Here is a 13661-nt window from a genome sequence, read left to right as displayed (position 1 = left end):
TGTAAAGATCTTTGTAAACCATTCGTTCACTGGCTACCCAATCAGCCTTTGTGCTGCATAACTGTTGATTATGTTGAAGATCTAAAGAATAATGTACAATAAGTTAACTACAGACCTGGCTGTACAATCACATAACATTATACCTAGTTCACATCAACCTAGATAAGGGGTTGCTGAGATTGCAACAAAGTGATTTTTGCATATTTAGTTTCAACCACCTGTTAGATTGTAAGCTCTTCTGAGCAGGGCCCTCTCCTCCTCCAGTGTCATTGTTTGTATGTGTCTGTCATTTCTAACCCCTATTGCACTGCGTAATATGTTGGAGCTATATAAATACTGTATATTAATAATATTACCAAGCCACGTATAGGAGGATAGCTTAATAGATTCAGATGTCATATAGGCTCCAAGGCTAGCACGTTCACCTTTGTAGCACTAGGGTCCCAGATTTGAATGTCACCCAGGACACTATCTGCAAGAAGTATGCATGGGAATTCTCTGGGTACATCCCAAAAAAGAAAAACCATTATCTTACAGTCTGTTAATGACATACGACTATGGACATTGTAGGCTTCCATGGGGGACAGTTAGTGACATGACTATTAACTTTGAAAACTGGTGTGAGCACAATATAAATACAAGATAATTATCAGATGTGATCAGAAAGAATTAAAGCATTTCTTAACCCAAGCCCCTGATATCACAGGAAACGAAAGTAAGAAAAATCTTCCAAACATTGTCACAGTCAGAAATATAAAACGGAGGTTCCACTTCTTCTCCGTTCAAGTGCATCCATTTATTTTGCGCACAGGCAAAAATTCCTGGAAAAATAATGACTCTTCATTTTGTTCAAAACAATAAAAATATAATAAAGAAAAAAAAAGAAACGGACTATATTCATACGACGGTGACTTATTAAGCGATTCAAGGAAAGTTTGGCATCCAAAATACCAATACACATCTGCAACATATTATTTGGAAAATCCCTATTTGTGACAACATGTAGAAAGAACGTAATAAGCCGTACCATCTCAGGACCACAAAGGCAAAGCATTCGCTCCCCCAGCATTGCAGCCCCTACAGCCAGATTGCAGAACATCCAGCTGACCCACTGAAAGCCCCCGTACAACACAGGTGTTCCTGATTCACAGACTTGGCAGAATTTATCTTCTTACAGTTGTGCAGAGGGAATTTTTGCTTGGCTATATTTAGTCTTGGCAAGACGACTTTTTACCTGCGGTGATTATTTAACAGAACTTCTTGTCTATTTTTCTTCCTCCATTTACAAATTTTTGGAACATTATATGTGAAGCAGATAGCGTTATATCATAGAGCAAATGTGTGATGATAACTGGAGACCACGCAAAGCCCTTGAAATATTTGTAAATTCCATTGCTAACATTTTTTTTAACATGTTCAAGTAATTTTTTTTATAACCATTATCCAAATCTTTAAATCTGCAGTTTCTCTGAAATAGTACTTAATGAATCTGCTATAACAGTACTAATTTCTTTCATTTCCTGTTATGGGGTAACAACTCTCCGTCCCAGTCTCCTAACCGTGCTCCGGGCTGTGACCTGGTAACAGGGCTTCTGAATGACTGTTACACCACCATTGGTAAAAATGACCTGATGAATGCCTAACAGCCATTGCTGCAGCGATTGTAGTCACTGCAAAAGTAGTGATTGCAAAGAGTTTGCAGAAGATCTGGAGCATTGAGATGGAACAGAGGAAAAACAGAAATAGTGAAAACAGTATTTTCACAACGGATAGGGTACACAGAGCTTTAGACAATAAAACATCAAACTGCTTTTTTGGTTTTGAGTAAAATAGGAAAGCGTTAGAACTATTTGCAGATTTATTACTGACCAATTAAAAATTCAAGCAGAAAGAGAGATTTCACCTTTAGAATACTAAGGAGAGCAATACCAGTGTTCTTCCCAGACCCTTTTAGCTGGGCGCACCACCCGGCTGTTTTTGGGTGGTTACTGATGGGTTGGGTCACAGAGGCCACCACCTACCAATAGCTTTTTCCCACCCAGCTTAAAAAAATTCCCGGGGAAATACTGAACACCATAGGGAGATTTCTACTAACTTCCAGTGTGTTCACTGCAATATAAGTTGCAGATAAATCTCAGCAATTGAAATTTTGTTTCCTTTGTCACTTGTAGTACTTGTGTCACCAGGTTTCCTTTGTCACTTGTAGTACTAATAAGAGACACATTTCCTTCTCCCTGTGGGTTGACAAAATAGGGGAAAAAAAATGTAAAATAAAAGCTGTGCAAGCCCTTACCATTGCCTCAAAGTGCTAGTGACTTGGCTTTATTGTTTTTTGAGATGGTAACCCAGAACAAGTATGCAGCAGGTGAAGTAAACACACCTAATCTATAAATTTGTGCTAGGATAGTGTAAAAGCCATGGCCAGTGTGACAACCGGGAGAGAAACTTTTTGATGGAGGTCGGCAATGGCAGCTGAATTATTAGATTAAGACTGCAGTGCTCTGGTGCTGGTAGAGCTCAGAAACATCACAACCCTTGCACAGCCTAGTATCGCAGAATAGAGAGAGGGCACTAAATGCAATAGTGCCGATTGCACTGGTCTTAGGCTGCCAATCAACTTTCATGATCTTTTTCAGTTACAAATGAGAGATGAACAAGCGTTTTACACATACAGCGCTCTTCTGTTATATGGAGAAGGGAGGAGAATGAACAAGTAAGCGGCACCCCGCTGTGCTCATCTCCCTTTACTTATGAACAGTATCGGACGGCCTCTATACACACGTCAGATTCTTACCTGAGACGAGCCCGATCGTTCGTATCGGGCGAGAATCATTTGGCGCATGTACATAGTATAATTCTGGTGTGTACTGCACTGCACCTTACACTCCATGCATAATACACTGTAAAGGAGATCGGACGATGGAGGTTGTTAGCAGAAGGCCTATCTGACAGTTCTATTTCTAACTTAATCTGGGCATTAAACCCTCGGTGGCATAGCCAAGCCCATCATCTTTATTCTGTGCTGTCTTGTCGCGTTCCCATGAACTGGTCAGGCATGTAAATTCTGCCAAAACAAAGGTTGAAAGTTGAAACAATATTAACAGGCGATTGTGTAATAAAAAAACTATGTCTATACACATGCACTGAGAGCTCATAAATATGTTAGGTCAACATGATGGAAGCTTTTATTCCCAGCCGGTGACTCTTTACAACCTCGGGAGCACAACACGACTTCTTCCCGCACTGTCCGGACTGCACTTAGCGTGTCTGCACCGTTCAGCCAAAACCAAACAAAGCCAGGCAGACATCAAAGCCACGGGAATATTTATACTGGCGTCTGTGTGTGTCCGTGCAGGTAACAGCGGGCACCTGAGGCACGGGGTAATGTACAGACACACAGACGGGAACAATACTGACATCTACAAAATGCTGAACTGTAGATACTATCGCAAGGAGGAAAAGATGGATGGGCAAAACAATGCAGGATTTCTTAATTACAAGTCATTATAGTTTCTTGTTAAAGAAATAAAAAGGAGAAACAACCAATGAGGAGAGAAAGAAAGGGATGGTAGAAAACATAGAAGTCTATTGAAGGAAATAAGTCATACACATTCAGTGTTCTCCCAAGCCCCTTTTAGCTTGGTGCACCACCCAGCACTTTTCAGTAACCACCTGGTTGTTTTAAGGGTGGTTAATGAAAAGTTGGGTCACAAAACAGGGGCTTCCACCCTCCTACAACTCCTTAGCACCCAGCTTAAAAAAATTACCAGGTTGAACACCAACATGGAAAATGTGAGCTGCTTTGCATGGCATGCAACTGGCCTATTCCAAGTTGTACAAATAATACACGTCTTATATGTTGGAAAGGTGGGTGGTGGTAAATAACATTACCCAGGTCCCTGTACACTTCTTATTCACTACTAATGCATGATGCTCACAGTCATGCTAAATTACCTTTCTGACCTGGTAGAAAAATCCCCCCCTAGCTGCTCTCTTCGCTCCTCCAATGACCTACTAATGACTTCCTCACTCATACCTCATCACACGCACGACTCCAAGACTTTTCTAGAGCTGCCCCCACTCCCCGGAATGGTCTTGCTCATCCTATTTGGCTGGCTCCTACTTTCTGCTCATGTAAAACAGTTCTCAAAACTCATCTTTTCATACTTACTTACCCATCTTATTCTATCTCTTAAACCCTCACTACTTCCCATCACTCCACATCTCCCCTCCTATTATGTGAGACTTCTCCCACCTACTACAGTGTAAGTTCTTCGGGGCAGGGTCCTTGCCTCTGTACCTAATTACACCATAAGTGTGTATTTTACCTGTCACAACTTTAAATGAAACTATATGTAAATCCAGTGTTCTCCCGGCCACTTTTAACTGGGCACACCACCCAGCACTTTTTCAGTATCCACCTGTTTGGGTGGCTACTAAAATGTCTGCCACTACCTGTCTACAGCTTCTTACCCCACAGCTTAAAAAAATTTCTGGGGAGAATACTGTAAAGTCAAAATCAATTTTTTCAATATTGTGAATGCAAAAGAGACAGACAGATGAGTGGTGGTGTCACACAATCACACATCAATGTGTACAATGTCATCAGTACATGCTGAGTTTGTGACTACTTATACTTAGATTCACAAAACTGGATGGTTTACTGATGCAAGCAAAAGTTATATCAAATTTAGCCTCCATCTTGCCCACAGCAAACAAATCAGATGCTAAGGGCAACAAAGAGACTTAACTACAAATTTTAAAGGGTCCATCTATATCTGACACTTCAGTTTTTAGGAAATGTTGGCTACAGGGTTCTCCCCAGGCCCTTTTAGTTGGGTGCACCACCCGACACTTTCCAGCACCCACCCGGCTGTTTTTGGGTAGTTACTAAAGAGTTTGGTCACAATACAGGGGCTGGCACCCACCTACAACTCCTTCTCACCCAGCTTAAAAAAAATTTCTGGGTTGAGCAGTGGGCTAGTTTTACTATTACCAATGTAGAGCTGGTCAGATAACTTCTCACAAATTCCGAAGTCCATACATCTGTTGTGCACATGGGGAGAGGTCCCCATTACCTATGTGTCAGGTTCCTGTGTCTCCAGAAACCCAATAACTGTTGTGTTCATTAAGAGGAGTTCCCATCATCCCTGCACCGAGTTCCGGAGTCTGTACACCTGCTCTGCACATTATGAGAGACTCCCACCACCCCTACAGTAAGTTTGCAGTTTGCACGGCTGCTGTGCCCAATGGGGGATTCCTATGATCCCTACACCAAGTTTTTTGCTGGCACGCCTGCTGTTTCCAGTATGAGGGGCACCTATCATCCCTGTGCTGAATTGTCAGGCCTGTATACCAGCTGTGGACACAGTTAAGGCACTCACCATTCCTTCTTAATTATTGTGTCATTCATTTAAGGAGAATCTTCCTAAAACACACAAAGGCGGACCGGAACAGCCAAAAGCACCACTTTTTATCTACAATGCACCGCTAATGTCATCATTTTTGGTTGGCCCACCTCATACCAAGGTTTTTTGTATTTCTATTCTAAGAGCGTGAGGCTCTAGCACAACAAGAAATGTGTCATTATCAGGGACTCCCTCCATCTCTCCTGATCTGTGCTCCCTCTCCAATGCCGCCATTCTCTTGTTTTTAATCTCTGCAGCTTCTTGGCGTCTCCCAGTATCAATTACTGTTTGTTCTTGCAGAAAGTGACTGCAGCTAAGGTGAGAAACCCAAATAAGAGATAACTGTGCGGCATTCCATGACATGCTTCGGCGAAATAACTGCAAGTAGCCCAAATAATAACATCTCATGGTGCAACAGAATAGAAACACGGGACAAAACACAACGAATGCTATCACAGTGCATCGCTGCTCCTGACACACGTACTTGGCTAACCTGAGGCCTGCAGGTGAACTAGAAATGTCAGCATGCCTTATCAGAGCTAGGATCCCTTATGGCATCCAGAAATCAGTGAAGATTGTCATCTTTTTTCATTGTTAGACAGTTTTTGACTGAATGATTTTGTGATGAGGCATCAGGAACCGTTTGCATTTATCTGGCGCCTGCATGGGCCCTGAGGTGAGTCATGACCTCTGGGTGATTGGCTGCAGCGTCTCTTTACCTGTTTATTTTCTGTGTATACAATTAGGTAATGTACTTTCTTTAAACTCTTTTTTTGTAGATTCATTGCAGTTCCACGTTTCCTCAAGCTAACATAAACTTTGCTATGTGAACCAAATAAATCACTTCTAATAGAAGTAAAAAGGACACTTTTATGAGGGTAAACCTAGTAAACCTCTCCGTGTCCTGCAGAGTCTGCCAGCTGCAGCAAAGTATACATTGCAGGGTCCCCGTCGTTGATATTGGTCAAATTCACACAGGCGCTAGATGCAGAAGCACACCAGGCTCTGTCTTCCTTACACCTGGCTTTTATACTCTTCCCTGGTGGGCCCAGAAATAAAAGTCAATGGCCCAGCGAGGTGCTCTTTGGACAGAATATTGCAGTCAAGCTTCAAGATGAAGAAAGAAGAACACATGGGATGTTTGTCTCAGCACACCCTGCAAGACTTGGCCTTGGCTACGCAGCAGTAAATGAAAAGAGTCCTGAGTTCCCTAATCCAATAACAAAAATGTATTGCAGTCACCAGTCCTTAGATGTTATGGATGCATTAGTTTTCTTTTTCTCAGATCTGGCTGATCTTGTCAATAAGACGTTTTCTGTTCTAAAATGACAATGTTCACTCATTGCACTGTAAATACGGAAAAGCAGAAATTGGCAACCCATAATTGTCTCCTGATTGGACCATAAACACCTCTTCGTTCTCTTTACAGGAGCAGTGGAAGGTGAAGTTCTCACAGCTAAGAAAAATGTAACTTATAAGAGTGAAGCTAAGCAAAGCAAGTTATTTAATCACAGGTAATTGGTAAGAAAAGTTCATTGTTAGGGAATACCTAAATAAAATAAAAAATTTGCATGTGATACCTCCACAATGCATACGTATGTTGCACCATCTAGTGTGTGGAAGAACATGACTTCCATGATGAAGTGTTCTGGCCTAGTGACCAAATGCTGTGCCCGGCAATGTCACATGACACATGGGATACCCTCATTGATCCCTGTAAGCTCTTACACCAGCAGACATCAGCTGACCAACCCAGGCCTTATGTCAGGGGCAGGGGTAATGGCGTAATGGCAGGGGTATTGTATTATATGCAAAGAGACCAGCAAACACAATAGAATTGATATGCAAAGCTCATCTTTTCTTGCAAACTTTAAACTTACCTCAGCCCTATTCTACCTTGTCAGTCCATTGGACAACAGTCTACTCATCACACAAGGACTTTTACAAAAAAAAGCATTTGCAAACAATTCAGATCTTCACTTATCCTTTACACATCTGTGTTTTTGTAACCTCAGCTTATAGAGATATTCAGTAAGAATCACCCAGGGCTGTGACATGTTTACTTTTGTGTAAGTCCTGTTTAATCGGAAGGTTTACCATTTTATTTTGTCCTGGTGGTTCGCCCTAGATAATAACTACCTCTAGGATTGAAAGATCAAAAAGAAAAAGAGGAGGGTAAGGGATAGCAAAGCTGGGGAAATAAAAGGGCTAGATGATGATGGAAGTCCCCCAGCCAGGAAATGAGGTGGGCTTTATTTGACTTGCTGTATATCCACTGTGAAAAGTTAAAATTTGCAGGAAAATCAGAGTAAGGAATTTCAGTAAAGAAGAGGAGCCGGTACAACTGTGTAAGACTGAAGTGAAAGCTGGAGAACAAAAATTATTATTATTAATATTAAACAGCATTTATATAGCGCCAACATATTACACAGCGATGTACAATTAAATAGGGATTGCAAGTTACAGACAGATGCAGACACAGAAGTAGAGGAGGACCCTGCCCCGAACAGCTTACAATCTAGGATATGGGGGAAGCAGCATACAATAGAAGTCCATGCGTGTGATCATGTTACAAGTGAGGAAGTCATTAGTAGGCCATTGGAGGAGTGACGAGAGCGGCTAGGGGTGTATTTTTCTATTAGGCCAGAAAGGTAAGTGGGACAAGAGCTATGGAGGGATTTGAAGGCAAAGCACAAGAGTTTAAATTTGATTCTTAAGTTAAATGGAAGCCAATGAAGAGAACGACAAAAAGAGGAAACAATCCTTACCCTTTCAACTTGTCCTTCCTTGTGCTTCATTTTGAAGACCTTCAGCTTGGGAAGAAAGGTCTCTGCATAGTTTTTGTCTTCTGCCCCCTCTAGAAGGACCCCATGGAAAGCCAGCCTGCAGGTGTTGGAATGAATGTCAGTGTCCAGCTTTGAGCCAATGACAAGGCACAATTTAGGACACGTTACTGGCTTCTCAAACTCCAAAAGGGCCCATTGTTGCTTGGGAAGATCAAGCCCTTGTTGGCCATCCACCTTCTCCTGGTCTGCACTTATGGAATCCTTTGTAAGGTAGCTATCCTGGTATGAGTACTCCTTCCCAAAATCAAAATTGTTTGTGGATTCTTCTTGGCTTTGATGAGGAGGGAGACTGAAGAACATAACTTTTCCCATGACGGTCTCATGTCCGACAGTAATGTGAAACTTGGCTTTTGTGGTGAGCGCTCCTTTGAAGTATGGTATCTTATTCACAGATATAATGGCGGCGTGGATGGTGTGCAGGGATTCCGGGGTGCAGACAAGACCTCTTTCCAGCAACTTGGGATCAAACTGAGTGACGCAGATGCCCAGTCGGTCCCCTTGCATGGCACTGATTACGGGGCGGTGAAACATCTGCATGCTCTTCACTTTCTTGGTCACCTGTAGGAATAACACAGAAGGTGAATAAGATTTTTGTCCACCAAGAGTAAAAATACTTTTTAAAAGGAGGCATTTGGCTGCTTTTCTGATGAGGAAAGCCAAGTTCCTGACTGTTACTACACTACAGATAGCCTAAATCACTCCCAACCCAATAAACTGATCAGATGTGGAGTTCAGCAACTGACCAATCATATGAACTAATTTTTTTGATTTCCTATCAAACATGTTACATATGCAAATATGCACAAATGATTTAGAAAATACAATCTATGTGCCCTGTGGTTCACCCCACCTGTAATTTGCTCCATCCCCACCCACCCCACAAGAAGGAAAGGATATTTTACATGTGAGTACCATTCAATTAACTGATTTACCCATGTCATTCTATTTATACAAGCTCAATGAAAAAATGTATTAAAAATAAAAAGAAAATGGTCTACAGAAGTCACCAGCTTTGACTTCCTTGAGAGTGCTGTATAGCCATCCTGTCTGGAGGATTCTTGCTCCCAAGAAGAGATGCTATAAATGATTTAGTAAGCAGTTTATCAGCCACTGGACTGGAACATGTAGAAAAATACACTATTGTCTGTATCACAGCTCCAAGTGATCCCTGTACAAAAGGACACACAAACACAGCTTCACCCCGGACAAGGTGAAGTCTTTGCGTTGTGATACATGTGCCTTTGTCTTTGCAGCTCTTCCAAGAAAAAAATAATTATTTACAAAAAGTAAAATGGTGAAATCCAATTAAAAATCAGACAAAAATGCAACAAAATGTCATTTCTGGACATGCTGCTAAAAATTACTGGCATGGGGACAGCAAATCTATGCCAGACTCTCCATTAACCACCATACTGAGCTCCAGTTCAGAGTGATTTTAAATTTAGGATCAGACAGGGCTTTATTGCAGAAAGGAACAGGAGATGTCCCTACTGCAACAAGCATTCTTACCTGCCTGTTCACGTCCTAAGCTGTCAGGCTTCCCCTGTGGCTGCTAGGACTGAATGAGCTTACGTCATACCGGCCTGGTCAATCAAAATGGAAAAACAGCAAAAGTAGGAAGAAAAGAAGAAAGAAGATGGCAGCGCCATCAGGCAGAAGAGGTTATTTTTAGTGCAACCTTTCCCTTGCAGAATTGCAGAATTAAACTCAATCAGTGTGCAGTATTCTCCCCTGCCTCTTTTAGCCGGGCACACCACCTGGCACTTTTCAGTAACCACCTTGCTGTGCACAGAGGTTGCCCAACGCCATCTGCCCTGACAGATCAATGAACGACAAACGACGACCAACCACAATAAATGTAAACGGAGGAGAGCCAGTGGAGTGTTGCTTGATTGTTCTCTCCCCTCCATAGATCAGAATGGCGCTGTGTGTACAGCACTCATTCAATCATCTTTCAGTCTTTTGTCACTGGAAACGATTATGAAAGATCATTTCCAACAACAATATTTGAGGGTGTGTAGGCAGCCTTAGATTGTGTATTCCCCTCCTCCTGTGTCATCGTTTGAACTTGTGATGTATGCAGGTTTGTCATCTGCAGCCCCTATGAATTGTACAATGCTGCATACATTGGCGCTTTATTAATGAAAGACAATCATAATAGTTAGAAATGTGCAGGTTTATGTTTAACTTTTGCTTTCTGATTTGTTTAAACATTTATTTAGCCCTCCCCACTGTTTTATATAGGAAAAGAGCTGATGTATTCCTGACTGACGTCATAATAGGGGGGTCGTGTCACGCAGCCATTTTCAGATATAAATATTGCTAAGTGGCGTTTATCTCTCAGCAAATGACATCGGAATATGTGAGACGCATGTAGTCAGCCCTCTCTGGAGCAGCCACAATCGATAGCAGACTGCGTTAAGTGTCGGGATTGGTGCTGGGCCAGACTGCGTTGGTCTGAGACGTGATTAGAGCAATTTATTTTCCATGCTTGTTATGGAAGACACTATCAAGTTGTCTGCGGGGAATTGCAAAGTATCTACTACTGACATACAAGCTGTGTAAGTGGTCCCAGCAAATCACCGCAAATATTTACTCCGCCGAGCAGATGGCAAGGTCAATATCAGGCAGGCAGAGATGATGTACGCTGAGCAGGAATCCATAACAGCTAATCGCATTCCGCTTTTCATCGGTTTGGAATAATCGTAGGTCACCATTTATTGGCTGCTGTGGAGAAGTTTTAAATTTGATTGGTGGCTTTGAAGCCAGTTCTTGGCTTGTCCTTATTAAATAAAGAGGTGAATTACAGGCAAATTGCTAAATACGCAGATTAAATAAATGAGCGTTGTGTTAAGTGCTGAATGATTCCTGTCCAACCAGTCCTGGGGTTTACACAGCTCAACCACACAACAGAGCTTGCCTGGTGGCCTGATTTTTCCCTGCTGCAGTTTGGGTGAAATTCTAGAAAGTCCTAGAGTAAGGCGGCTCTGTAATCATTAAGCCATCATCAAATAAGGTATTAATGAATACACAGCTTTAATAAGTTGTGCTTCTTGCATTCTATGTATAGGAAGGCTTGACTGCAAAAGGAATAACCAGCACAAGTAGAAGCAAAATGACAGACAGATGAGACTGTGCTGCTGCTTCTGCTTTTACTGTCCAGTCACAGTGGGAGTGTGCATATAGGATGACCTGTACTCAAAGGAAGTGAGTTGAATGTTGCTGGCCATCACAATAAGGACATCTAAAAGTAACAATTGATCACGCCTTTCCCATGCATATGATTAGACATCGGATGAGCGGTAACTGACTGATAAAGTTTCTTTCTTTCTGATCTCTCTACACCGACCTTTGCATGTTCCTTGTCTGTACATGCTTCCCCAAGGAATCAGGGATTTTCATGACTATGTCAGTCCTGAGCTGGTATATTAGTCCAGGAAGTTGATATTGACCTTGGATGATGTCTAAACAAAAAATGATTATGTCCTTTTGGAGAGAAAAGTGGGGGAATCATGGGATCTGTATGAGAATAGAAGTATTTTCCCCAGAATTTTTAAGTTGGGGGGAAGAAGCTGTAGGTGGGTGGTAGCCCCTGTATTGTGACCCAGCTTTTCAGTAATCACCTAAAAACAGCCGAGTGGTTCGCCCAGCTATAATGGGGTGGGAGAACTGTTATTATTGAATAATAAATACTTCAAAGATTTCAGGTGGTAACTGCGTAGCGTGCTGCACCTAATATAAAAAATCTAATGCTATGTCCAATTTAAGGCCCACAGTGCTTGCACAAATATTTTGTTATCTAATGCAGTAATCGTCAACCTTTTCGGACCACTAAATTTACCGGCTCCGGATTGCGCATGAGCAGGGAGTCGGGTGTCACTCAAAGGGGAAGAAACTTCCCCCATAGTAACGTCATAATCCCAAAATCCCGTCATAATCCCTCTGCCCAGTGCGCCCCGCAAAAGGGGTCCTTCTCCTGACCCTGCTTGGGGGCACAACGACCAGAGCCATGGACCACTGGTTGGTGACAGCCAATCTAATGCACATGGGCATCATGGTTGCCAGTACAATCTGATTATTTGCAACTGGACATAAGATCCTGTATAGACATAAGATCAAAAGATTATTAATGTATTCTGTGTACAATATCAGGTCTAGGTATTCATCAAAGTTATCTTGCCCAAAAAAAGAGGTCAGCTGACTCCCTGAATATAATGAATGGCCAGGTTTTTCCATCAATGCCCTGATGGCATGGCCATATTCCAAGATGACAATGTCAGGATTCATTGACCTTAGATTGTGAGTGGTTCAGGATTCAGGAGACCTCATTATCACACATCAATTGCCCACCAGAGAGCTCAGATCTGAATCCTATGGAAAATCTTTGGGATGGGCTGGAGAAGACTTCACACAGCTCCGACTCTCCCATCATCAATACAAGATCTGGGGGGAAAATAAACTCAACTCTGGCTGGAATGGGATTTTGTGACATTTTATAAGCCGATTGAAACAATACCATGGAGAATGTGTGCTGTAATCAAAGCTAAAGGCATTCCAATGAAATATTAGAGTATTTCTTTTTTGTTGCTCAAGCAGTATGTATATATTTACATATTGTATTATCAATTGATATAAACAATCCAATTTGTTATGTTTTTTATTCATGCATTTATGGTATATTCATTTCATTTCTTCAAATCCCTTCACAGTTTTTGTCCCACTTACCTTTCTGACCTGATAGAAAAATACTCTCCTAGCCGCTCTCTTTGCTCCTCCAATTGCCTATTAATACCTTCCACACTCAAAACCTCATCACACGCACGGCTCCAAAACTTTTCTAGAGCTGCCCCATCTCTCCGGAATGGTCTTCCTGATCATATTCGCCTTGCTCCTACTTCTTCCTCTTTAAAAGAGCACTTAAAACCCGTCTCCTCAAACTCACCTACCCGTCTTCTTCTGTCTTTTAAAAAAACGCACTACTTTCCAGCATTCCATATCCCCCCTCCTATTTTGTGATACTTCGCCCACCTCTTAGATTGTAAGCTCTTCGGGGCAGGTTCCTCTCCTCCTCCTGTGTCACTGTCTGTATCTGTCTGTCATTTGCAACCCCTATTTAATGTACAGCGCTGTGTAATATGTTGGCGCTATATAAATACTGTTTAATTATTATAAAATACTGTTTATTATTATAATAATAATTTCCCACCCTGCCTGATGCTATCAAATTTATCAATGTGAAGTCTATCCAAACATTCCACGTGATCAGCAGAACTGGTGTTAAACTGGCTTTCATTAAGACTATTGTACAGACAATGGCTGCGGGTTTCCATCCAAACCACAATTAATAAGGGTAATTGCTATCCGCCTCCCAGCCCCTTTGGTGTTCATGTAACCCACTAATACAACA

General features: G+C 41.9%; 1 protein-coding gene across 1 annotated transcript in view; it reads right to left on the bottom strand.

The window, feature by feature from the left end:
• Positions 1 to 6743: 6743 nt before the first annotated feature.
• EEFSEC (eukaryotic elongation factor, selenocysteine-tRNA specific) overlaps positions 6744 to 13661 on the bottom strand; it is a 63927-nt gene continuing 57009 nt past the window's right edge. Inside the window, exons 5-6 of the mRNA XM_072421204.1 lie at positions 8177 to 8812; positions 6744 to 6755 (exon numbers count right to left, since the gene is read on the bottom strand). Of these exons, the coding sequence (XP_072277305.1) occupies positions 6744 to 6755; positions 8177 to 8812 (648 nt within the window). The remainder of the gene's footprint in view (positions 6756 to 8176; positions 8813 to 13661) is intronic.

Source organism: Pyxicephalus adspersus, chromosome 8 (genome assembly GCF_032062135.1).
Source record: "Pyxicephalus adspersus chromosome 8, UCB_Pads_2.0, whole genome shotgun sequence".
Lineage (NCBI taxonomy): Eukaryota > Metazoa > Chordata > Amphibia > Anura > Pyxicephalidae > Pyxicephalus > Pyxicephalus adspersus.
The sequence above is the reverse complement of the archived record's forward strand: the minus strand, read 5'-3'. Positions and strand labels throughout refer to the sequence as shown.